Below are 27,680 nucleotides of genomic sequence, written 5' to 3'. Positions count from 1 at the left end.
TAGAATAGAATAGAATAGAATAGAATAGAATAGAATAGAATAGAATAGAATAGAATAGAATAGAATTTTTTTTATTGGCCAAGTGTGATTGGACACACAAGGAATTTGTCTTGGTGCATATGCTCTCAATGTACATAAAAGAAAAGATACGTTCATCAAGAAAAATAAAGTACAACACTTAATGATAGTCATAGGGTACAAATAAGCAATCAAATCATATTAGGAAACAGTCAATATAAATCGTAAGGATACAAGCAACAAAGTTACAGTCATACAGTCATAAGTGGAAGGAGATGGGTGATGGGAACAATGAGAAGATTAATAGTAATGCAGATTTAGTAAATAGTTTGAGAGTGTTGAGGGATTATTTGTTTAGCAGAGTGATGATGTTTGGGAAAAAACTGTTCTTGTGTCTAGTTGATCTGGTGTGTTATAGAACATTTTAAAAGATCATAGTATAGAAGACTGGATGAACTATCTCCTGGATAGTGCCTGGATTGATGGGAAACGGAACATTTCAGAAAATAATAAAATAAAATGGGAATAGACCTGCAGTTATGCAAAAAAAGTTGACACTTTTATATAACTTTTTGTCCATAAAATATAAGCCATTTAATATAAAAAGTAAAAAAAAAGTTTACTGTTCATTACAAACAGGAACTGAATTATAGAACTCAACACTGCCAAATTTACCATTACAAAATTAAGATTGTTCAGGAGGAATAATAGTAAAAAGAAGAAAATCCATGACCTGTAAAGACTTGCAGCATTAATTGCTACTGTGATTTTTTTTCCCATTTGGAATGTTCTATAGGAGAAATTGGGACAATGTTTTGAATTGCCAAGATAAATTCATAAATATTTGCAAGAATCTAATCACATGAATAAGTTATATTTGTTTTTAAGCAATATACATTTAATTAAACAAAATAATATATTGTTCATACAAACAGTATGCAATTTTAAATGAATATGCTGAGAATTAGTTCAACAGAAAAAGCTGAAACAGAAGAGAACAACTACTATTTTATATCTCAATCCAATTAGAATGATTTTGAAACAGTTACTGTACTCAATTATACTACATTTATTTAAGAATAGAACTGTAAAATTCTTTGATCTATTTACCTGAAGTATTTGGTAAAGAGTCAAAGTGACAATTCAACATCACAGCATGTTTAGCTCCTCTTCTGGGTTCCAGTTTAACAGCAACATTAGTAATATTGTCATAATAACTGGTGAATCCTCCAAGAAAGTTAATACTGAAAGTGCCTGTTGGCCTCTGTATATCTACAGAGATTGTATGGGCATGATTCCTTTTAATTTCAATAGCTTTAACTTGTTTCAAGAGGTAGTCAACAGTGAAAATTTCATTTTCTGGACTTCCAACAATTCTTGGACCAATTGCAGTAATATTTTCTAAATATTTCCTGTGGGACATATAAAATAAAACTTTAGAAAATTATTATAAAATATTTCATAATTCCCACCAATCACTCCATTAAAGAATTTAGATCCCATTATTATAAAAAACAAAAATTTACCCACTTTTGCTAACAAGAAGAGTCAGTTTTTTCCCTACATTTATTGTGTATGGTAAGTTTTGAAAGACTCAATTCAAGGTTCAACAATTTATATCCCATTTAAACTATTTTGGAGTCCTACCAGTAGTACATATGGCACCAGTTGAAAATCAGTGACTTAAAACACAGCAATCTATAAATATGGGTGAAATGTACAGCTCTTATAAATTCTGACTCAAGTATCAAATTGACTGGTATGTACTATGAAATAATTCTAATAACTTTTTCATGATTTGCAGGTCATGAGGTTCATATGTAGCATTCTATTACCTACAAGAAAAATTATATAAGACTTCAATACTGCAACGTACTGTTCATATACTTATATGTGACCTGCTGATTTCTGTGCTTCAGATTTATACATGAGAAAACCTACGTACTTTTGTATTACATTATCATAAAAGACTACCACATTTCCTTTAATATGCACAGCATTACATATGTGGAGTTACTGCATTAATGTATATAACACAAAATCAATCTGGAATATAATTCAGGTTCAAAATATTCTAAAATTAAGGAAATTGTACAAGTAGGGAAGTTTTTTCTAATATTATTGGACTATTTTCCTTGATAAATGAACATGTAACCTGGAACTTGTAGATGTTTTTAAACAGGAACTGAGATATGGGGCGTTGGTCCTACCTGAGACGCACCTTCTCGTTGGGTGGAGACAGCAGCCAGGATGGGGTGTGCTCGTCTGTTCAGGTTGATAGACTGAGCCTGTCAAAGTTGCTAAGTCCCGCCCTTGTTACTGGGCAGACCCAGCTTTTGGCGAAGACAAGAAGACAGGCTCGGCGTGTAGGACACCAAACAAGAGAGAAAGGAAATAGGCGAGAGATAGAGACCAGAAGGGAGGGTCTGGCTGCTGTCTCCACCCAATGAGAAGGTGCGTCTCAGGTAGGACCAACGCCCCTTCTCCATTGTGGGTGGAGACAGCAGCCAGGAGGGGACATACCAAAGTTCACTGTCCCTACAATTGGGTGGGACCAGGCTGGTCCAAAACACCCTCCCCTGAAAGAACCCGCTGTAGCACCCTACGACCAAAAGCGGCATCTGCCGAAGCAAATTTGTCCAGTTTATAGTGCTGGATGAACAGAGAAGGCGAAGTCCATGTAGCCGCCCTGCAGATTTCGAGCAATGAGGCCTGTGTGGCCCAGGCCGCCGATGTTGCAGCGCTGCGGGTAGAATGCGCAGTCAGTCGAGGAGGTCTCGGAAGAGAACGTAGTTCGTAGGCCTTGGCTATTGTCTGCCGAATCCAACGTCCGATGGTCATTGACGAAACCTTGCTACCTAAAGAAACTGGCAGGAAGGAAACAAAAAGAGATCCCGTTCTGTGGAAGTCCGCTTAATGTAGATACATAGTGCCCGTTGGACATCCAGAGAGTGCCACCACCGTTCAAGCTGGTGAGCCAGACGAGGACAAAAGTTGGGCAGGACAAGTTCCTGCATGCGGTGGAAGGTGGTATTGATCTTAGGCACAAATGTAGGGTCCAGACGGAGTACCACATGGTCCGCGTGAAATACACAGAGGTCATTACGGATGGAGAGGGCGGCCATCTCCAAGATGCAGCGAGCCGAGGTAATAGCTACCAAAAATGCAACTTTGCACGTTAAAAGACGAAGACTAGTTGTTCGTAACGGCTCGTATGGAGCAGCCGTGAGAGAATTAAGAACAATAGAGAGGTCCCAAGTTGGGTACCTATGAACAACTGGAGGACATAAATTGGTAGCGCCCCGCAGAAAACGGTGAATCAAAGGATGTTGGGCCAAGGAAGACAACGATCCGAAGGTAAGTATCGAGATCGCCGCCACCTGCCTTCGCAATGTGTTAAGAGAAAGCCGCTTGGAAAGGCCCTCCTGAAGAAACACCAGTATATTGACGATCGAGGCTTGGAGGGGTTGAACCCCGTTCCGATCACACCATGTACAAAAGGCCCACCAGGTGGCCAAGTAAATTCAGTCCGTAGAAGGTCTCCATGACTCCTGAATGGTGTGGCTCACGTCTGCCGGGATGTGGGCATCTCCTTGGGCACGCCGCTCAACCGCCAAGCGGTCAGACGGAGCCACTGTAGATCCGGGTGCCTCACAGCCCCTTGAGTCAGGCGTCCTCTGCTTGAGGTAGCTGCAAAGGCGGGGCTACCGACAATGACACTAGGTCCGCAAACCAAGGCCTGCATGGCCAATATGGGGCGAGGAGGATGAGCTCCGCTTGCCCCAGCAACAACTTGTGAATTACTCGGGAGAGCAGGGAGACCGGAGGAAATGCATAGAGGAGTCCCGGAGGCCACGGGGAGTGGAGGGTGTCGATGGCTGCCGCATGAGGCGACGGGTACCGCGAGATGAAGCACGGCAGCTGAGCATTGTCTGACGTGGCAAAGAGGTTGATCACCGGACTCCCGAAACGGGCCGCAACTTGACGGAAGATGTGCGGGAGAAGACGCCACTCTGCGTGATCCAGTCGCTGATGGCTTAGCCAGTCTGCTTGTACATTGGCGACACCGGAAATGTGTTCTGCCCGCAACGAGGCGAGGTGAGTCTCCGACCAGACTCCCAACCTCAACACCTCCGACATCAGGGAGAGGGATCATGTGCCCCCCTGGCGATTGAAATGGGCCTTCGCTGTGATATTGTCCGTGAGGACCAGGATATGAGAGTTGGAGATGAGGTGTCGAAAAGCTCGAAGAGCCAGGTAGACCACCCGCAGTTCCAGCCAGTTGATGGGGCGACAGGTGTCGGTGTTGTTCCAGGTGCCCTGAGCAACTTGACCTTGGAAATGAGCCCCCCAGCCCTGGAGGCTGGCGTCCATTGTCACCACCACTCTCTGTGAGTCGAAGAAGAGACAAGCTCGGGATATAGCCGGAGACTGCCACCACCCCAGGGACCTGATTACCCTCCTGGGAACGGGAACGTTCGTAGTCAAAGTGCCTCTGCCCGCCTTCTGCAACGGTAAAAGAAACCACTGAAGTTCCCTTGAGTGCAGCTGGGCCCAGGGAACTATTGCGATGGTGGATATCATTTTCCCCAGGAGCTGAGACAGTACAAGTGGAGACACAGACCTAGCCCGTTCAACCTTAGAAACCAGGGACCTCAAGCTATCCTGTCGCTCATGTGAAAGGTAAACCTTCCGTGCCACTGAATCAATCAGAGCTCCCAGATGGAGCAAACGAGTGGTAGGGACTAGGTGGCTCTTCTCCAAGTTAATGGAGAAGCCATGGGCAGCCAGAGTCTGGAGAGTAAGCTGCAGGTCAGAGACAGCTTGCTGTTGAGTAGAAGACAAAATTAGAATATCGTCTAAATAACATTGTAGACAAATAGATTTAGCCCTAAGGAATGCTGCTAAGGCAGCCAGTACCTTGGTAAAGGTACGAGGGGCAGAGGAGAGGCCAAAGGGTAAGGCCCGGTACTGGTAATGGCGCCCACCATAGCAGAATCGAAGAAACCTCCAATGGGAGGGCAGGATGGGGATATGGAGATAGGTCTCAGTGAGGTCTATGGAAGAGAGGAGATCGCCCCTCCTAACACCGTTGAGGATAGATTTTAAGGACTGCATCTTGAACTTGTGGTATCTAACATACCAGTTCAGACGTTTAAGGTCCAGAATAGATCTCCACCCCCCCGATAACTTTGGTACAAGAAAAACATGGGAATAAAATCCCGTCCCTTGTTCCACATCAGGCACCGGTTGAATAACTCTGATGGAAAGGAGATGCTGAACCGCCGAGTCCATAAGGGACTGTTTCTCGAAGTCATGAGAAAGCGGACAGCGCACAAAGAACATTGGAGGGGGGGAGAGAAATTCAATGACCAATCCAGCTCGTAAGGTGGCCAGGACCCATCTATCCGTAGTGGTACCTTCCCAATCAGGGACCAATCTGCCCCCTATGGGAGGACTCGGGATACCGTTAACAACGGTGTCTGGAGAAACAACCTCCTCCCCCTCGAAAGGGCCATTTGGAAACAAACGTCCTACCTCTGGACGCCCTGTCCTGGACGCCCCGCTGTCTAGATTGAAAATTCCCATGAGGTCTGGCGGAAGGAGAGGTAAAGTTAGCCCCTTCATACGAACGAGATTGGGGACGGGGCGGGTACGGATGGAACCTCGATTCCCCCCTACAGAAGACAACCGGAAGGACTTTCTTTTTGTCTTTTGTTTTAGTAAGGAAGGGCTCAAGGGGGTCCCCAAACAGTTTGGAACCAGCAAATGGAACCGAAGCCAGATGCCATTTATGCCTGGCGTCGGCCTGCCAGTGATGGAGCCAGACCAAGCGATGTGCAGCAACAGAAGAAGTGAGGGAGCGGCGTTCAGAGTAGCGTCCGCTGAGAATTGTGTGGCGGTGATAATCTTATTTAGTTCCTGCCGGACACGGACATCTTCAGTAGCCAAAGTCTCCTGTAGATGATGGAGCCATAGGAGAGTAGTGTGATTAAAGAAGGATGCTGTAGATGCTGACCGAATGGCCCAAGTGGCGTCCTGGTGCGCCCGTTGCAACACCTGTTCCGCCCGGTGCTCCTCTGGACGGAAACCTTCATCTGGATCACCGGGAACCGCAACGTGTGGCAAGAGTGCGGCCACTGGAGCATCCACAGTCGGAACCTGGAGAAGGGAAGCCAGATCCGGTGCCACACTGAAATTTCATCGGTCAGTTGCTGTAGGGGCCGAAGCCGACCCTGGTGAGGACCACTGCTTCCAGATAACATCAAGGAACAGAGTGGGGGTAGGGATGGTGTCCACAGTCCTGGATGGTTCAGCGAACAGAGGATCCAGAGCCGCTTTGGCCGTAAGCGAAGCAGTCGGCGTTGGAGGTGGTGCGCCCAGTTGGGCCATATTGACAGCTTTGTGCAGCAGGGATTTGAACAAGGCCTGGGGAAATAAGCCCGTAAACGCAGGCTGGTCCAGAGGGAGGTCCTCATCTTCTGACAGATCCAGATCCTGAGATATGTCATTGGCCTGAGAAGACACACGGCTCGCAACGGAGGAGACCGGGGAGTCCGGAGCTTCGATCGAAAGAGCAAATTCCTGCTGGACATCCACTCGAAAAGTAGAAACTCCAGACTGGATAGAGGCCTCCCTACTGACGGGTAGAAATTGTGAAGCCAACGACTGCTGCACCGCTGCTGCGATGATTTGCTGGATTTGGTCTGGTGACAGAAAATCGCGCTGCTGCCCAACTCCAGGCCCCTGGCCAGTAGGGGCAGGTGTAGCAGCTGCCTTGGGGAAAGTCACCAAGGAGCCTGGGAGGGCTCAGGTGGAAGTATACGTGTTGGAGCGGCCCCCGAGCCCCACAGACTGTCTGGTTGTATGACCACTGGGCAATCCTGGAGGGAAACTTGGTCAACTTGCGCCCCAGGATCAGATGCGGTGGCCACCCGTGAAGAGACAGCGCTAACCTCCCTGGCAGAAGGCTGGTGTCCACTTGCCTTTGCACACAGTCTTTTGAGAACCTTATCCCGGCGGACCTCAGCACGGGAGGGTGCAAAGTTGGAGAAGGACTTATGATGCAACCGAGGAGCATCAGAGGTCATCGGTCTAGAAGAAGGGACCGTAGATTGGTCCTTCCTGGAGGGCGAGTCCCCCCAAGAATGGGGGCTCCCCGAGTGTCCAGCCTTCCGGCCATGCTTCGACTTATGTGAAGCTTTGGGCATTGTCAATTAACACAGCAGTCAGTTAATAAAAACAGGTAGTCAAAGAAGAAACCTCCTGACACGCAAATTTCGGACAAATCCAGGAGCAGTGCCCAATGTCGCAGAGACAGGCAAGGCCAGGTATAATAAGCCCTCAGAAGGCACAGGCCAAAGCCTGGAGGCCTAAAATCAGCGCAAACAACGCTGAGGCAAATGGACCCAAGCAGGCAATAATAAGTAAAATGGGAGCACAAGGAAAACTCCACCAATTATATGAGCGATCGGGCTTTCGCTAATGGAGCCGAACTGAGCCCAGTGCGATCTGCGCTGTTTGGGGAACGCAAAGCTCCACAAGGATCGCTCTCCTCACTGGGTCGCCAAAAATGCTGCCAATGGGGGTGCGAGACCCCTCCTATTTCTTTTTAAAAGCCAGGGAGTCCAGACCCTCACGGCTTAACTCGTTGGTGTGAAATGCGTGAAACAGAAAAAGGAGCGCAGAGAAACGGTCAGGGCAATGGCGCCCTCAGCTGACTTTTGTGCTGAAACAGGCAGCGGCGCACAAAAAAACCTCTTCAAGGTGCCGAGCAGATGGACGACTCAGGCACTCAAATTGTCACCGCCGGGAGCGCGAAGCTCCGCTAGCCGGCTCCGATCAGCCTCTTAATGCCCCACAACATCGTGCTGTCGGAAAAGTCAGTAAAAAGCTATCGGCCGTTAGCGAATTCAAAATGGCCGCTGGAGGATACCCAGGGGAGCGTGAAAACTCCACAACTGCCAATTTAGCTCAGGCGCCAAGACAAAGCCTGCAGCCCTGTACACGGGAGCGCAAAGCTCCGCAACCCCTGAAAACCAGCATTTGAAGCGCAATTCGATGGGATGGGAGTGAAAGGGCTGAGGGAAGTCTTCCCCCGATAACCGGGCAAGCCAGTTACTGGGGACCAAAAGTCTCACAGTTTGTAGTCGAAGTCCAAGAGTAGTCCAGATCACAGTCCAAGTCAAACCAGTAATATCAAGAAGAATCAGAATTCAAATGACAGGAAAGATAGACAATCAGTTAGAAATTGGCCAGAGGTACAGTCCCACACGCCTGTCCAGGCTGACAGACTGAGCCAAAAGCTGGATCTGCCCAGTAACAAGGGCGGGATTTAGCAACTTTGACAGGCTCAGTCTATCAACCTGAACAGACGAGCACACCCCATCCTGGCTGCTGTCTCCATCCACAATGGAGAACTGGTTCTTCTTGTAGCAGTATGTGTGCTTTGAATATTATTTGGAAGAGTTTCACATAAGCACAGAATCTCCCTAAGTAAAGCGGCCTCAACTTGTTTTCCACTCAGGAGAAGACAATGCTGGGAAAAGTGGAAGAAATTAAGAAGATAAGCAGGAGCAAGATGGAGTGACTCATTTACCAAGGCAATGGGAACAATGGGAACTGGAAGATCGGAAGCACCAGATTAGGAAGAAAATTTAGCTATGTAGTTACTAAGAGTTGATAGCATCTTGATGGCACAATAACTTTTTTTCAGGATTGCATAGAAATCTGAGAAAAATGACTACTTAACATTTGCTGCCAATATTTAACTTACTGTCTTTTCCCTATACTAGAAGGCTAGAAGGATCGATCCTTCTTTTAGTGGATCCTAGCTGTTTTCTGCTTATGGCATGACCTGTCCAGGGAACTACATCTCCACCTGCATTAAAGTGTCCAAGCATTTTTATAGTGTTGTATTCATTAAATATGATTTTAAGTAACAGTACAATAGAACAGTATGTTATTATTTTCACTTTACTGCTTTAAATATGATCAAAAGAAATGTTTTAATTGGTTTTGTTACTCATGCCTATTTTTAAAGTCAAGAGTAACTTACAAAATAATATTCACAGAAAGCTAGAAAAATGTTTATTTATTTATACAGGTTGGTATAAAAATATGGATACCATATCTACTTCAGTATAGCGATATAAGAAAGAAATATTCAGAGAATTAAAGAAATGAAAATAGTATAAAAAAGGGATATGCCACTCCTTGTCTTTTCCTGGTTTTATAACTTTCAAAAATATAAAGATGGGCCTTACTTAAATATTGTAAGAAATAGAAATAGCAAATGTAGATCATTTGTCTATTCAGCATTGTACTAAATTGACTATATGGTTCCCATATCAAAAGAAGGTTGCACAATTTAGACCAAAGTTTTAAATAAACCAAATGACCCATACAAAAGTAAACACTGGGTAAGGTGATATAAAAATCTACAAAAGGCTAACATCCACTCAGAGTGATTCATTACTGGTGTGGTTATTCTTCCCATTATTCAGGTCACTGCAAGAAAGAGAAAGTTATTCAATATTTAACTGGCTTGATGTATGCCTCGATGCACTCCAAATCAAACATGTTCACCTATATGGTGAAGTACTGCTTATTCTCTAAATATTGAAAGGGACTCTATCTCTTTTCATTATGCTCATTTTGGCTTCTACAAATGCTCCATGCAAAGTGATACAGATTGACTGATCTTACTTCTCTTCAAGTTCTCTCTGCACATGCAATGGGCCTGAAGAAAAATCAGCAGGGATTGCTCAAATGAGAATTGTGTAATATCTGAGCCTCTATTGGGGACTGAGGGGGTATAATAAATTCATAAATACATTGTGTAAATACATTGCATAAATACATTGCATAAATAAATTGCATATATAGATAAATCTCACATACAAACTCTTCAACTTCAAGAGAGAAATGTTTGGTACTGAGCAGCAAATATTATTTATGTACTTTAGATATATTTCTTTATATACTCTCTTCTCCCACAAAGATCTATCTATCGATCTATCTTCTGTATGCATAGGGATTTCCCATCATTTCATTCCTATAAGAACTCTAAGATGAACTGGACTGAAGGAGAGTGACTGTCCCAAATTCATCCTGTGAATTTCTATGGCTGAACCTTGTTCTTCTTATTCCTGGTCTGTTCACACCACAGCCCAAATAGAGTATACAGTTAATTTTTCAAAGGAGCATAAAGAAAAAGATGGCTTTTGTACTTTCCGTCTTGAATCAAAGTAGTAACCAACAGACTTTTTCTGTCAGCCCGTATTGTCGATGCAGACCAGATCAGAAAACAGAGCAAGGATTCCACAAATGGCATTTTACTATTGTAGGGTATAATAAAAAAATAATCTTTTAAAGCCTGCCAACTTCCTTCTGCCCCTTTATACCAAACAGAAGCAAAGCAGTGTTATTTCAAATTTCTTTCTCACACCTTCTCCATTCCGAGGGCTGAGCTGTCTCTTGTTTTGCCTTAAATGTTCTTGCATCCCTTAAGGTTATCTACACATTCCTCTATACCCAACTGGAAATGTCAGAGAGGCCACTTTCCTCTTTTACATACAATATAGACAAGATGTAGAAGCTACAACCCTGGTGAGATAAAATCAGGAATTCAGGAGACACCCCCCCACTTTTTTAAAAATGGTTTACTGAAGGACTCCATTGGCCCAAACCTAATTCCCCTCCAAAGATCAATCAGCAAAGTTTCACGTTTAGCAAAAATGCATGGGAAAATAGGAACACCCTCCTGAACGTTAGTATGCATTTGAAAGCAACTCTCCTCGATTCATTTTGGAGATAAATGAAGGGGGGGGGAACCCAAAAGCCACAATCGCTAAATCCTCACAAAGAACGAGGGCGGGACGGGAGCGATGGTGAAAATCCGGACTTTTGACAACAGGGAAGAACACAAGGTGCAACTGCCCGTAGGAGTCCTAATAAAAGGCTTCATATTTATCTCTCACAGGTGAGGAGTGTAACGGAGCGAAACGTGCCGCTATTTAGCACTTAGTGAAGGAACTGCCAAACTGACCGGGTTAAGCTCAAGCGAGAGTAAAAAAGTCCAAGTGTACAAAACAATAAAATTAAATTAAAAAAAAAATTTTTTTTTAAAAAACCCATCAGTAGGACCAGGTGCTTCTTATTCCAAGCGGATAAAGGACCTGTCCTCTATTAGCAGCACGCGGAGGGAAGGGGGTGGCGGGACGAGCGCGCGGGGCTGTCAATTACCTGGCGCGCGGGGCGTTGAATTCCGCGGGGTCGCTCGTTCCCGTCACCAACTGCTGGAAGGAAAGGTGCACGAGCCAGCGAAGACCCAGCAAGTAGAGGACCAGCACGAGCGCCGTCAGCAGCTCCGGAAGGGAGCTCGCGCCTCTCCCTGCCGGCTTTTTCTTGCCGTCTCTCTCATCTTCTTCCTTTTCCCAGCGTTGCTTCGGAGGCTCCTGATGCTGCTGCTGCCACCGCCGTCGGCCTTGCTGCTGCTGATGGTGGTGGTTGTTATTGTGCATCGGCGGCGCCTGGCTCCGGAGGCGCTTCACCGCATTTACTGCCGCCGAACTCCGCTCCATCTAAATCCTGAGCCGGTCCTTGCTGAAGATCCCGTCGGGATTTGCCGCGGTGTAGAAGCCTACGGCAGGGAGAAAGGCCCAAAACTTCCTCCCCGCAATCAGTACCGCTTCTCATTCGCGACGGAGGGAGGGGGGTGGGAGAAGAAGGAGGACTTTCCTCCGAGTCCACCAATCGCCTGGAGCTCGGGAATCCCCAATCGTTCGGGAAGCTGCAGCGGCTCCGAGAAAAGGGGCGGGCGGAAAAGGAGGGAACCTGAAAGGCAAAAAAGAGAGCTTCGCTTCCTCTTCTTTTTTTGTCTCGGGTTTGTCCACTTCGCTCTCCGGCTGGTCTCGTCTCTCCTCTTTCCCCCTCCCCTTTATTTTTCTGCTCTCCTCTCGCTCTCAAACTCACCCCTCCCTTCTCTTTCACCCAGGTTCGCGCGCGCCCCGCCTCCCCCCCCTCATCTCTCTCCTTCTCTCTCTCTCTTTCTCTCTCTCTCTCTCTCTCCTGAGCCGAGCTAAGCGGCTTTCCTCGGTTCCTGTCGTCTCCCCTCCGTTCTTGCCCAGGCATTTGTCACTCCCGCCTTCCCCCCTCTCTCTCTCCCCCCTCTCTCTCCCCCCTACCTCCCTCTCTCTCCCCCCCCTCTCTCCTCCCACTTTCTTTTTCTGCCCCCTCCTCCACACCCCGCGTCACCCTCCTATTTCATGCCCTTTTCATACCTTCCCAAGCACCTGAAATTTGGATTGGAGTGGAGGCGGTTTGGCAGGGGCAGCATCTTCTCTTTGCTGCCTCTTTTCCTTTGCCTTGGGGCTCCTTTCTACTCCCCGTGTTGTATAAATGAATTAGTTTTGGATGGTGTATGAAACTACATCCAGAAAACAGGCCTAGGAGATAAAACACTTTCCCACACCGTTCAAAAGAGACAACAACAGATTGTTCCTGACTGTCTGTTCTGTCAGGTACAGTCAGTAGAACAATTTGCCTCCAACACTGTGAATGCTCCAACACTAGGAGTTTTTAGACAACCGGTTGTCTGAAATGGTATAGGGTTTCCTGCCTGAGCAGGAGGTTGGACTAGAAGACCTTCAAGGTCCCTTCCAACTCTTGTTATTCTATTGTATTCTATTCTAAAAGGTAAAAAGGAAACAAAAAGACCAGAACGCTCACATTGCTAGCAATCAATACTCGGATAAGCAGGGTCCTTGGTGCTCTCTGAGCTTCCTTGTTTTCTTGCAGATTCATTATCCAAACTAGGTAAGACCAGTGCTAGTGGATGTTACCCAGGGGTGAAATCCAGCAGGTTTTGACAGGTTCTGGAGAACCGGTAGCGGAAATTTTGAGTAGTTCGGAGAACCGGCAAATACCACCTCTGACTGGTCCCAGAGTGGGGAGGGAATGGGGATTTTGCAGTATCTTTCCCCTGGAGTGGGGTGGAAATGGAAATTTTGCAGTATCCTTTCCCTGCCACGCCCACCAAGCCATACCACGCCCACCAAGCCACGCTGTTTCAAGTGGTTTTAATCGTAGAAGGACACCCAACAAGCCATCATTACAGGTATATATCTACATAAGATAAGAACCGGAAATACCTCACAGGAGCATCTGAAGACAGCTCCTCAAGAGTCAGTGAATACATCTCAAACTAATCCTGCCAAGACTGCAGACATAACCACTGTAACATCTTCCCTTTTTCATTAATACAACTATCACATTTTAAAACATTATAAAACCTTATTAACTTTATAAGCATTATATATATGCGTTAAAATGATATAAAACACTTATTAAAACATTATAAACATTATGAAACATTGTGAAACATGCAAAGTTCCGATGCAAGCAACTGTAACATCTTCCCTTCATATTAACACAACTATTGCATATTAAAACATTATAAACCTTATTAAAACATTGTAAACGTTATAAAACATTGTGAAACATGCAAAGTTCCGATGCAAGCAACTCTATCATCTTCCCTTTTCATATTAACACAACTATCACATAATAAAACATAAAACATTCAAATTGTAAAACGTAACAATATCAACACTTTCTACAAGTTAAGTCTGTCAGGTGGTCATGAACATTGGCTGCTGCGAGTGACAACTGGCCCTCTTGCACCTACTGGCTCTCTTTGCACTATGGGCTTCACCAATCTCACTGGAACCTCTGGGGTCTTCTCACCGCTTACTGGAGTGTCCGGTGCTCGACTGCTATCGGGTATACCCGCTTGCTCCCAGCTCTCATCAACATTAATCTGAAGCCCCATCCCTGTGCATTCCTCATTGTCTATGGGTAAGTGTGGCATGGTAATACCAGATACGTCTGGCCTGTCCACAGGATATGTAAAATCTGGCCGCTCAGCTACACGCAAGTCTACCCAATTGCAATGATACAAAGTACCTTCAACATCCACTAAATAGGAATGTGGAGCCACTTATTGTAAGCAGCTACCCATTTTCCAGCGACCTGTTCGATCTCCAGGCAGTGGTTTCATCTGAATCTGTTCCCCGATCTTCAATTCTGGCAAATCTCTAGCTGAGTTGTCATATCTTGCCTTGACCGCTTACCATATGTCTTTCACAGTTCTTCTGGATTTGCAAACAGAGCAAGTACAGCAAAAAACAGCAGTGAGCGGTAGAGAGCAACAGCGAGTAGCAGAGATCAGGCAGAGATCATGCAAAGATGATGCAGAGATCATGCAGAGAGCATAAGCCATGATTCTAGCTCCCTCTTAGGGACATTGGCTACAGAGCTAGCCAATCAGGACACAGTATGATGCAGTACAGCAATACAGTCTTAAAGCTATACAATACAGTTTTGATACAAACATATATTGATGGTTTATATATTGCCAACCCAACCAGTTAGGTAACAGTCATTTCCTAACATGGACCATTATCTGAGATCACTTTATCTGGTTGGCCATAAAGTGCAAACTGAGTCTTGCATCTCTTAATGGTAGTCTCAGCCAAACAGTCCGTAAGGGGTTCAATTTCCCAAAAGTCAGAATAATTATCAACTAATATTAGATACTCTTTTCCTGCATAGTTGAACAAGTCCATACTAACAATCTGCCAAGGACATGATGGTATCTTGTGTGATATCATTGTTTCTCTTTGTTGCGAATCTGCATATTCATTGCAGGTGGAACAATTGCTAACCAAGTCCTTGATTTCGCCCTGCATGTTGGGTCAGTAAAGTGTGTCACGAGCTTGTCTATAGCATGCCTCTCTGCCAATATGGCTCGAGTGTATGCGCAATAGCATCTCTGCTCTCATTGACCTAGGCACTATGAATCTTGGGCCCTTGTACAAGATCCCATTTTGTACAGCGATCTCATATCTGAAAGACCAATATTCCCTCACTATTACCAGAACTGCCTCCTCATCCGGCCACCCACTCATAATGATAGCCTTCAGTAAAGCTACATCAATACCTGTGTGCTGCCTAAGCTGACATAGCCGCTGATTTGTGACATTAAGATAGTCTGCTTGATTAACTTCGGCAAAAAAAGTTTGTTCCTGCTGCAACCAGCAGACTGTCTGATGCTCATGTTCTCCTCTGAGTGTCACCTGATCTAACATAGCCTTACTCAAGGTATCACTAATATACATTTCACATCCTGGCTTGTAGACAACATTAAGGTTGTAATTCTGCAAACTAAGCATCATGCTTTGTAGCCGTTTGGGAGCGCACAAAAGGGGCTTCTTGAACATGACTATTAGCAACTTGTGATCAGTTTCAGCTGTGATTATATCCCGGCCATAAAGATAATGATGGAAATGCTGGGAGGCAAATACAATACTTAAGCATTCCTTTTCAATTTGCGCATAATTCAACTTGGCAGAAAAGAGCGCTCTGGACATGTATGCAATCGGCTGACCTTCTTACATTAGGCAACATCTTAGGCCATTTTTGCTCGAATCACTTTGGATGGTAACAGTCTTTGTAACATCGTAATATTTTAACACTGGAGCAATAGTGACGAAGCATTTTATCTCCTGTACTGCCTGCTCATGCTTGGGAAGCTAATGCCAAACTGCATCTTTGTCCAGAAGGTGTCTCAATGACTGACACACCTCCAATAGGTGTGGCAGAAATTTTGCTAAGTAGGTAACAAATCCGATAAATCTCTGCACAGATTTAACATCAGCAGGCGGTAGCATCTCCACAATGGCTCTAATCTTATCTGGATCAGCTTTTAAACCTCGTGAGGACAAAATATGCCCATGGAAGAGGACTTTGTGCGCCTTAAATTGCAATTTCTTTACACTGAGCCTTAACCTCACCTGCCTACACCGATCTAATAGTGCTATTAGCTTCTCATCATGATCATGCTCAGCTTCTTTTCTGTTTCACCATAACCAACTATAAGAATGTCATCAGCTATTGGCTCAATTCCACTGAGCCCACTCAATAATTCGTGCTGCTTTCGTTGATACACCTCTGGTGTTACAAAAACTCCAAAGGATAATTTAAGCCATCTCTTTCTACCCCATGGGGTCCAGAACGTAGTCATATAGCTACTCATTTCATCCAATTTACACTGTAAGAAGGCATATTTATTTATTTATTTATTTATTTATTTATTTATTTATTTAGTCGCATTTCTATGCCGCCCAACTCCCAAGGGACTCTGGGTGGCTTACAACAAAGAATAAAACAATGCAACAATATCCCATACAAAAGTTAAAAGAAGACATTAAAACATTAAAACGTTAAAACACATACACTCCAATTTGTGGCCGGGTCTCGCAAGAACACTATAATGAGATCAATGGCCCCAGGCCTGCTGGAAGAGCCAGGTCTTCACTTCATCTAGCATCAACAAGCGTAAAAACCTGTGCTTTGGGTAGCTTGTTCAAAATATCATTGAGGGATCAATGCAAATTCTAATCTTCTCCAGCCTTCTAATAACAACCATGTTGCTTATCCAATCAGTGGGCTCAGTTATTGATGTAATATGTCCTTCCGCCTCATACTTATCCAGTTGTGCTTCAACCTGCTGCTTAATAGCTATAGGCATATTACGTGGTGCACTTTGTACTGGGGAAATAGTAGAGTCAAGTTCAAAATGAACCTCTCCTGGAACAGATACTATGGGGCCCTCAAACACTTCCTGGTATACTTGGAGGATTTGCTGTTTTGTCAATGGCCCCACCAGAGATTTAGGGGGGTAACTCACAACATTGGGTAGCTTGGCCAGAATGGTAAACTGCATCAATCCCAAACACTCACATGTTGATCCTGACAATAATGGTTTCTGATCAGCTTCCACAATCTCAAATTCAAGTTTATAAATATCCCCACGTATGCTACATTCTGTTTGAAATAGGCCCAGTGCAGGGGTGGGTTCTACTTACCTTTTCTACCAGTTTGCAACGGGGCTGTGCGCGCTTTTCTGCGCTTGCGCAAAAGCATTTTGGTGACATCGGGGTCAGTGGGTGGGGCTTCCCGCCAGTTTTACTACCGGTTCTATAGAACCGGTGCGAACCCGGGGCAACCCACCACTGCCCCAGTGAGTTCATTAGTTCTCCTGAATATAACTTCAATTTAGTACTGCTAGGCTGAAGATGTATCTCGGGTGCCAGTTTCATTTTGTCCTTTAGACTCATAACATCACAGGTTGCACCTGAGTCCAGCTGGCAGGGTTGAATTATGTTGTTAAACCTGAGATTTACAAACCATTTTTTGCCCTTGGAGTGTATTGCGCCGATATGTTCTTTCCTATAAACTGCATCAGTGATAAACACGGACACATCCTCCTGAGATGCATTCTCCGAGTCTGACGTTTGTTCAAGTGTATGCAGCTTCCTCACTTCCCTTTTCCGTGCCTGACACACTCCTGCAAAGTGATTTAGCCTCCCACATGCTCTGCAGGTTTTCCCATATGCAGGGCACTGCTCTATCTCTTGTATATGCATGCTGCCACAATATGTGCATGCTATTTAATTGTTTACAGATGAACTATAAAACTGCCTTTTATGCTGGTACTTGTATTGCTAATTCATCATACTTGGCTGTTGTTTAGAGACTGTATTAACATAATCCTTACTCTGCTCTAGGACTCTCAGCCATTTGTCAGTAAGTTCTATAGTCCGACACATCTCAATTGCTGCTTGTAGACTTAAATTATGCTCCCTCAAGAGACAGCGGCATGTGCTTTCACTAATAATGCCCAAAACTATTTTGTCCCAAATGAGCTCATCCCTTAAGGGGGCATAGTCACAACTGGCTGCTTTTTCCTTTAAGCATGTGACAAAACTATCTATCATTTCATCATCTTCTTGCTTACAGCTGCCAAATATGTATCTTTCAAAAATAACATTTTTGAGAGGTCTGAAATAAGTTTCTAAAGCATCTAGAATAACTTTGGTATCTCATTCTTGCTCCACAGAATGGGTTACGTTGTGTCTGTAGATGTGGAGGATTTCACTGCCCATCAATCTCCTTAATGTGGCAGGTTGAACTGCTGCCAGCTTATCATCCAAGCCTGTAGCTAAAGCATAATCTTTGAACTCTGCCCTGAACCTAATCCAATTGCTGCCGCAGTCTCCACTCACTCTCATGGCCTCAGGTAGAGGTATACTGTTAGCAGCTGCCATGCTTCCACTGCTTAGCTTTTGGGAGTATGCTTCGAATGTATCAGGAAGACATGGATTCAGACTTCTGACACCATGTTTCAAGTAGTTTTAATCATAGAAGGATGCCAAACAAGCCATCATTACAGGTATATATCTACATAAGACAGGAACCGGAAATACCTCACAGGAGCATCTGAAGACAGCTCCTTGAGAGTCAGGGTATACATCTCAAACTAATCCTGCCAAGACTGCAGACATAACCACTGTAACAACGTCCACAGAACCGGTAGTAAAAAAAAATGAATTTCACCACTGATGTTACCTTTCCTACCTATGATGTTACATAGTTTGGCTAATGAACCATCTGCAAGAAAACAAGAAAGCTCAGTGAGCACCAAGGACCCCTCGTTTCAACCCTAAGCTACAAATATTTTTTTTATCGGTATCAGAAAGCAGGGATGAACAACCAATCAACTGCAAACAAACAGTAACCAATAGTCTAATCAAGGAATTACCAAGGAGAAAACAATACCTTCACCAAATCTGACAGGGCAAGCTGTCTATAAACAGGGCAAACCCCACTGCCTTCTAGCATTGAAGATGGTACCTAGCCAGGTAACCTGCAAGAAAACAATCCAGCTTAGAGAGTACCAAGGACTCCACAGTCAATAAAAAATTTGGTTTACCAGCCATCTTTTCTTATTAGTTCCTCAAACTTGTAGAGGTTTAAAATCATTACCAAATAGCAAACCTATCTATGGTGATAGATTACAGGTAGTCCTCTATTTCCAACCATTCATTCAACTACTGTTCAAAGGTACAACGGCAAAAAAAAGTGACTTACAACTTGCACTTATAACTCTTAAGGTATTCCCACGGTCACATGATCAAAATTCAGGCACTTGGCAGTTGCCATATATTTATGAGGGTTGCAGTGTCCTGGGGTCATGTGATTGCAATTTGTAACGGGGGGGGGGGCGCTTCTGACAAGTCAATGGGGAAGCCAGATTTGCAAAACAACTATGTTCTTAACAAGTGCAAGTGATTCACTTAACTACCATGATAAAAAAGATCATAAACTTGGGTATGACTCACTTAACAATTGCCTTGCTTAACAACAGAAATTCTAGTCACAATTGTGGTCATAAGTGAAGGACTATCTGTACAGAAAGTTTCTTGACATCTAGAACACAAAAATCTCACTTGAGACCTCAGTTCACTGACCAAATAGTGCTACTTCATAAGCTGTGTGAGTTACTAGTGGGTTTCTAGGTGCAATTCAAGGCATCGGTGGTAATTTATAACATCCTTCATGACACAGAGCTTGGGTATCTGTAGGACTGCCTTTCCCCAATTACTTTTGTTCATCTCATAAGATTTAACAAGCTTGATCAGTACAGTATGGGTCAGGTCCCATTCAATAAAGCAATGTCAACTGATACCACCTAGGAGGGACTCTTCTTCCATTGCCCTGCTTGCTCAGTAGAGTAATTCCCTCTTCATATTCCTCTCAGTTCCTTAATGGCCCGACCTTGTTGGCTTTTAGAAAGGCATTTAAGATCTGGGCTAGGATAGTAGGTATGAACCAGAAGTGGGTTTCAGCAGGTTCTGACCAGTTCTGGAGAACCGGTAGTGGAAATTTTGAGTAGTTTGGAGAACCGGTAGTAAAAATTCTGACTGGCTCCGCCCCCATCTATTCTCTGCCTCCCAAGTCCCAGCTGATCGGGAGAAAATGGGGATTTTGCAGTAACCTTCCCCTGCCATGCCCACCAAGCCATGCCACACCCACAAAGTCACACCCACAGAACCGGTAGTAAAAAAATTTCAAACCCACCACTGGTATGGACCCCACTAATCACCTTGTCTGGTGGGTGAAACTGAAATTTGCTGAATAAATAATTATTTGATATTGCTTTCCCCCTCAGTGCAGCTGCCTTTAATTGTTATTGCTTTAATCTTTTAAACGTCTGTAGGCCATCCAGACACAAGCAAATGGGCACCTTAGAAAAGTGCTCTTGAGAATGTTCCAGGCACCTACTGACTTATACTTATGATGGCTGCAGTATCCCGGGGTCATGTGAACACCTCTTGCGACCTTCTGACAAGCGAAGTCAAAGGGAAATCCACTTTTGCTTAACAACCGTGTTACTTATTGAATAAATGCAGCGATTCACTTAACAACTGTGGCAAGAAAGATTGTAAAATGGGGCAAAACTCACTTAACAAATGTCTCATTAGCAACAGAAATTTTGGGGTCAATTGCGGTCATAAATCGAGGATTACCTGTATTTGTTTTCTAAGATGCCCAATGGGAAAATATGCTGATTACATTTAAATAGTGGAGAGGAGTGAATGTTTATCCTACTTATCAAAAGCTAACTAGAACCTAAGAGTCTAAGAAGAATGCTGCTGGATACACAATACTTCTTCTTCAATTACGCTCCCTAGTGGTATTTAGAGGGATAATCAGATGCTGTCCCTAGCTGACTTTGGCTGACTGAGAAAGCAAATCAACTGGACTTAAGGGTAGTCCTTGAGGTATGATCCTAGTGGAGTCTGCCCATTAGAGTCATAAGTCAAAACTGTCATAAAATGCACCAGACTCATTTTTATAACCTTTTAAAACTGCTTGTTAAGTGAAACAATTGGGTCATTATGTGAATAAAGATTGGGCTTGCTGCTTCCTTCAGTTCATTATATGACCTCCACAATTGTTAAGTCAACTGAGACGCTTGAGAATTTGCAGGGCTCATCAATGTGGAACCTCTGGAGGAACCGTTTCTGTCCGATCATCAGCTGTTCTGGCAAGATGAGGCAGCCCTCCACCTCCAAACTGCAATGCCTCCAGGCAGGTGCCCAGATTTAAATTGGGGCAGGGGAATGAATTTGCAGAGATTCCCAGTGTGGACCCTCTGGACAGTACTGCTACCGCCTACCCATCAGCTGTTCTATAAGCAATCTACAGTAGTACACAAATCCTCAAAGCAAAAGCAAATAAACAACAGAAGTGTAGAATTATAAAGAACTTTAGAGTACCTTTACTTTCTTTACGTTTGCTAGCATTTCTGCAGTAATCCCAAAGTACATGTAAACAAACACAGAGTACTGAAGAATGCAAAGGGATTTTATGCAAGCAATTTCAAAATACATGCAAACAAACAGTACAATAGGAAAGGAACTTTACAGTACTGAATATACTTTCTGTAGACACTCCGATATTTCTCAAAAGCAATATCAAGGCAAACACAAGCAAACCCAGTAATGAAAAAAAGCTTTATCTTTGTGCAATACTTACAAACAAACACAATACTTTAATAAAAAGGAATATGTTATAGTACGTAACAAAGGCAACTACAGTGCTCCAGACAACAGCAATGAAAGAAGCAACAAGGGCAGCAAGGAGAGATTCACCTATCTAGTCCTCCAGGGGGCAGCAATGAGGAGAAAAAAAAAAGAGCATGCCAGCTGCAAAGTCTCCAGATCTTAATTGGTAATGTGAGCAGGGGGGAAAAAAACTACGTATGACTACATGGACCAGGGAAATCTTTCCCTGCCATAACCGCAGGCAGCTTTTGAGTCCGAAAGAGAGGTCACAGGACTAAAAATGGCTGTCGCTTCCGGTGTGACTAAATCCAGGGCATATGCAGAGGCCTCTTGTTAGTTGCAATTTTGAAGCCCTGTTGTAAGTCCACTTTTGGGGTGCATTTGTAACATCGAGCAGTCCTATCGTACTTTGAGAATTATCTGTATTTGTACGGGAAATTAAGAAGATATCCCAGTTGATAGGATAGACTTGTAATTAAAAATATCCTAGGAGACATCGCAAATCAAGTAAACTAAATTGAATTAAATGCAATTTAAAAGCCTTTACATGTATTTGATACTAGATACAGGTAGTCCTCCATTACAACAGTTCATTTAGTGACTATTTGAAACGGCAATGAAAAAAGTGACTTATGACTTATTTTTCACACTTATAACTATTGCAGCATCCCCATGGTCACATGATTTACATTTGAATGCTAGACAATTGGTTCATATTTATGACAGTTGCAGTGTCCCAAGGTCATGTGATCACCTTTTGCGACCTTCTGATAAGCAAAGTCAATGGGGGATCCAGATTCATTTAAGAATCGTGTTAATAATTTAATGACTGCAGTGATTCACTTAAGAAATGTAGCAAGAAAAATTGTAAAATGGGACAAAACTCACAACAAATTTCCCACTTAGTGGCATAAATTCTGGCCTCAATTGTGGTCGTAAGTCGAGGACTACCTGTATTGAAGCCCTTATATAGCATTAAAAAAAGATCTTTAGAAATTTATACATTTATTTCTCAGTAAACAAGTTATCAGTCTTTTTTTCTAATAGTTTCATGGATACTGTACACACATCTCCAATACTAGATATAAGTTGGTTGATTCTTCCTGGTATAGTAAAAGCTGCCAGACACTAACAATGATGTATGTTAAATAACAAAAGAATTTCCATTTCCTTTTTTAGAATTAAAGGGAATATAATTTTAAAAAAATTGAGGAGAAGCTGCAAGGAGATCTTTTGCAGGGTCATTGATGCTCTTAGCCATCACAGGAATACCTACCCCCTTTTGATTTTAGTGTAGCTTACCTCAGAGTAGGCATGGACAGAATTACCTCGTTAAGCCTACCTAAGATCAGGTTGAATAATTCAATATTATGCTCCCTCTTATGAAATGGTCAACTTGGTTGACTTTGCATTGGTAGCGATTTCTCACTGCACCTAAGAAAAGCAGACCACTGACATTTAGAATCTTAAATTCTCTGAATGTTAAATCAGCCCCTGGCAAGATATGAGCGTATTAGTTATATTGTCACATGGGTTATTTGTGACTATGTGCTGTTAACATTAACAAAGAACTGTTTATGTATACGTAAACCAAATCTGGTCCACATTCTTTTATGAGAGTTGTAAAACACAAAAATCTTTCAACAGTACCATAAACACTCACCAATGAGGAAAATCATTTTTGAACATTAATGCCAACTCCCAGAGCTCGTACTAAAAGTTCAAGAACTGAAAATGATACCAACCGACCACTCAGTTGTTTGAAACCTTTGTGTTTTCATCGTATGTATGGATCATCTGTGCAAAGAGACTATATAGCTGCCAGGAGTCACTTCAATAGCAAGGGGCAGCATATAAGTTAAATTGAATTAATTAATAATATATAGCTAATTCTATTATAGAGCAGGAGTGTTAAACTGGTGGCCCGTGGGCCAGATGCGCCATGCGCAAGCCATGCCCACCCCAGTCTGAGAAGGGAAAAAACATCATGAAACATCACGTGATGGCAATGTGACCCTGCCAACGCTGGCAATTGGGAGCGAATCATTGGCCCCCACGGAGAGGGCCCGCAACTTGGGCGTCCTCCTGGATACACGGCTGTCTTTGGAAGAGCATATGACGGCCGTGGCCAGGGGGGCTTTTCATCAGGTCTGCCTGATTCGCCAGTTATGTCCCTTTCTGGATCGGGACTCCTTACGCACAGTCACTCAGGCGCTCGTCACTTCCCGCCTGGACTACTGCAATGCTCTCTACATGGGGCTCCCCTTGAGGAGCACGCGGAGGCTCCAACTGGTGCAGAATGCGGCCGCGCGGGGGATTATGGGAGCAAGAGGGCGCTCCCATGTGATGCCTCTCCTGCGCGAGCTGCATTGGCTTCCAGTGGTCTTCCAGGTGTACTTCAAGGTGTTGGTTATCACCTTTAAAGCGCTCCATGGGATCGGACCTGGGTATTTGCGAGACTGCCTTCTGCTGCCGATAGCCTCCCACTGACGAGTATGCTCCCACAGAGAGGGACTCCTCAGGGTGCCGTCAGCCAGGCAATGTTGGCTGGCGACCCCCAGGGGGAGGGCCTTCTCTGTGGCAGCACCTGCCCTCTGGAACGATTTGCCCCCAGAGATACGAAGGATACCAGATCTCCGGGCCTTTTGCCGTGCCCTAAAAACTTTTCTTTTCCATCAAGCAGGGCTGTGTGGAAACCCCCCCCCCCTTTAGCTCTTTTTAGCTTCTTAGCTTTTTAAGTGTAAATTGGGTTTTAATTGGATTGTTTTAAACTGTGGGCCAAAGCTGTATAATTCTTTTAATTGATTTTAAATTTTGTATTGATATGTTTTTTATCCTTGGCTGAACACCGCCCTGAGTCCAATAGGAGAAGGGCGGTATATAAATTGAAATAATAATAATAATAATAATAATAATAATAATAATAATAATAATATTTGACACCTGTATTATAGAGAAATGTCTGTAGTTCAGCTGAACTTACTCCCATGTAGAAGTGGATAGACTGAGTCTTGCAACTTAGATGTATTTGTTTGTTTTGCATCCCATCTTTAATTTAGGAGCCTAAAATGGCACAACTAGGGCTCTTCACTTATTTCCCCTACAACAACTGTTCTACAAGATAGGTTGGTCTATCTAGCTAGAATGAAGTCCAATACATTCAGCCTTCTTTGTGGCTGCTAATTGTAATCTGCTAATAAACAGCTGATACAATGAGAACACTGTCAGATCACAGAGCATAATTATTTCTTCCATCCACTAGTCAGTCCCAGTTGGAGTACAGTGTTCAGTTCTGAACACCATAGTTCAAAACCAACAGTGACAAATTGGTTATAGAGATTATAAGGGGTCTGGAAATGAAGCTTTGTGAGGAATTGAATAAGTATAATTTAGGGAAGAGACAGCTGAGGGGAGATACAGTAGCAGTCTTCAAATATCTGAAAGTTGATCATATGGAAAAATTAGTTGATATACCCTAAAGCAGGGGTTCTCAACCTTTTTTTGTACATAGCCCCTTAGTTTACCTCTGCGACCACCCCTTTATAGTCCCTGTTAGCTAGGAAAAGGTACTTTACAGTTTTCCCTGTTTATGATGCTTAATACTGCATCTTAAAAAAAGACTGTGGCCTCTTAAAAATATGGCCCACCTTGTGAACCATTGCCCTAAAGCAGCGGTCCCCAACCTTTGCGGCTTGGTAGCCTAGCTGGGAAGGAGAGGGGAACCAGGCCACATGAGTGGTGAGCTGGTGGTAGTGGGCTGTGGTCCAGAGTTTGGGGACACCTGCCCTAAAAAATCAGAACCAATAGATTAAAACAACAAGAAAACAAGTTTAGGCTACTTGCAGCCAATAGCAATAGTGGCTACCATATTATAGGGTCAAAACAACCTTCTCCAGCTTGTTTTCTCTAGATGACTTGGGAATTTATCTCCCAAAATGCCCAGACAGATCATCTGGAGAGCATTAGATTAAGAAAGATGACTTAGTATTAAGTTGTTTAAACTAGTGGGGGAAAAGCTAGACTGAGGAATAAAAGCCATTTTATAGCTAAATCATGCCAATTATAGTGTTCAAAAGCTGCATTGCCAGGAATTCACTCGTGATAGTCATGAGAGTTAGCTAATCCTAAGGAAAAATGAGAAAACCTTTCATAGCTCAGCCAGACCCTGGATGTATAGGAACTGGTAAGACTCAGAATATTTGTTTGCTAGGTTTTATATTAAATTTCAGGTCTGTAAGATTCTTTATTTCTGAAAAATAAATTTGATGCAATTGGTGGAGTCATTATTTTAGTTCAGTGCATAATTTACTACTTTGCTATTAAACAATACCACACTTTTGTTTTTAGACTATTGTGAAATCAGATTTTAGTGTTTTAAAATTTAATATTAAAACTAACATTCTATGTACATGTAAATAGACAGTCATCAAAACTAATGAATGTTTATGGTACTTTTCTTTGTTGCTGCTTTTTAATTGTGTGATCTTTGTTTGAAATAAAGTTAAATGAATGAATGCTGTTTTGATTCTGATCTTGCAGAATGTTAGCCTGTTTACTGCCTTTAATTGGATTTACACAGTGTAATTGCGGTTAACCGAAAGTGTGTATTTATTTGTCTAAGGCTGAAGTCATACAAATTAGATTAAACCATTCAGCTTGATTTAGTATGGATGATTAATTTTCTTTGGGTATTTATATAAATGACAACAAAACAAATCCATTAAAAAGTTTGAGAGATGATGACATTAGAGAAAGCATATCTTAACAAAGCTCATTACCACTTCTTGATTACAGGATATATACAAAATGAAATGAGTGTATTTCTGTTCAAGCTATGGATTTTTTGCATGTTCCTTCACTGTAGTTCCTCCTTTATCTCCACATCTGCTCAAGCCACTTTCTGGATCAGACTTAGAGAGTACACAGAACATGCAAAAAGAGAGGTTCTGTTGAGAGATACCATACTTGTAGCATGGACATTTTATCTTGTCTATATGTATTTTATTTCCCAAAGAGACACACTTGTTCCACTCCACATTAAATATATTGTGTGATATGGTTGTAAAAACATCAGTCTGGTGCACTTGCCCCAGAGTTATTAGAAGCTATATATAAGATATAAAACCAAGATCTGAAATCCTTTTACCTGTTATAACTTGAACCATATTTCTTCAGTTTATAAATAAAATGGGTTTTACATTCAGATACCATTGAAAATTGGATAATCTGCTCTTCACAGCAAAATTTAATTGCAAGATCTAACCTAGAGTCCTGTTTTTGTGTTTCTGATACTGATTAGAAAGCATTTGTCCAGCAAGCTTGACTTGATTGGCAGCTGCTCTCCAGTTTTTTCTGTAAGTAAAGGCCTTTCACATTCTTCTGTGAATTGTTTCGTTTTTAATTGAATTGTTGCATTCTGTGGGCAGATCATATGTTCTAAGTATCACCTCTTTGAAATATGTAAACAGAATCAATGATTGTTTGTATGATCAAGAGAATTATCACATAAGCTTTCTTTTTAAAATGAAAATAGCCTTCTGGGCAGAATCAAATTACCATTCTCTAAATAAGAGAGTGCAGTACAGTACTTTTTCAAAAGTACAAAGGCCATGTTTATAAGGAATCTGCACAAGCTCTAACAAGCACTTCAGAAAGCACCAGGCAGAGATAATGGGAGGAGATGTTTCTGTGAAAGCTGAGTGCCTCATTTCTCTTAAGGCCCAAGGCAAAATTACCATGGAGAGTTATTCTCAGCAACTGAAAATGAGGAAGAGCAAAAGCCTGAAGTAGCTGATAGAAATCATAGAATCACAGGACTGGAAGGGACCTTGGAGGTCTTCTAGTCTAACCAAGGCAGGAGTCCCACTCCTCATCACAGCACCAACCACAACATTGATAAAGCCTGCTGGATCATAACCCTAATAAAACCTTGTTGGTGGAAAGGAGGAAAACAGTACTTTAAAACGGAAACATCTAAAGAGATTTTTAGATTTCCTCAGAAGGTTGGGGATGAGAACATAGCCTGCTGCTGCTTGTGTTATACTATAGTTACATCAAAACACCTTTCATGCTGCTGAAAAGTAACACTATATTTTTGCATTTCATTTCAAAAATCTTATGGAAATATATTGTACAGACCAGGCATTGTTCTATTTGTTTTTTTAGGTGAGACCTGAACAAAGCAAG

The 27,680-nt window shown here is 43.1% G+C and overlaps 1 protein-coding gene across 1 annotated transcript in view; it reads right to left on the bottom strand.

The window, feature by feature from the left end:
* Window positions 1-11,603, bottom strand: part of ERMP1 (endoplasmic reticulum metallopeptidase 1) — a 36,437-nt gene extending 24,834 nt beyond the window's left edge. Inside the window, exons 1-2 of the mRNA XM_070935558.1 lie at window positions 11,266-11,603; window positions 1,129-1,430 (exon numbers count right to left, since the gene is read on the bottom strand). Coding sequence (XP_070791659.1) covers window positions 1,129-1,430; window positions 11,266-11,603 — 640 coding nt within the window. The remainder of the gene's footprint in view (window positions 1-1,128; window positions 1,431-11,265) is intronic.
* Window positions 11,604-27,680: the final 16,077 nt, after the last annotated feature.

Source organism: Pituophis catenifer, unplaced genomic scaffold (genome assembly GCF_029215685.1).
Source record: "Pituophis catenifer annectens isolate HBS135680 unplaced genomic scaffold, rPitCat1.0.hap2 SCAF_2, whole genome shotgun sequence".
Lineage (NCBI taxonomy): Eukaryota > Metazoa > Chordata > Lepidosauria > Squamata > Colubridae > Pituophis > Pituophis catenifer.
This window is presented reverse-complemented; position numbering and strand designations above follow the sequence as displayed.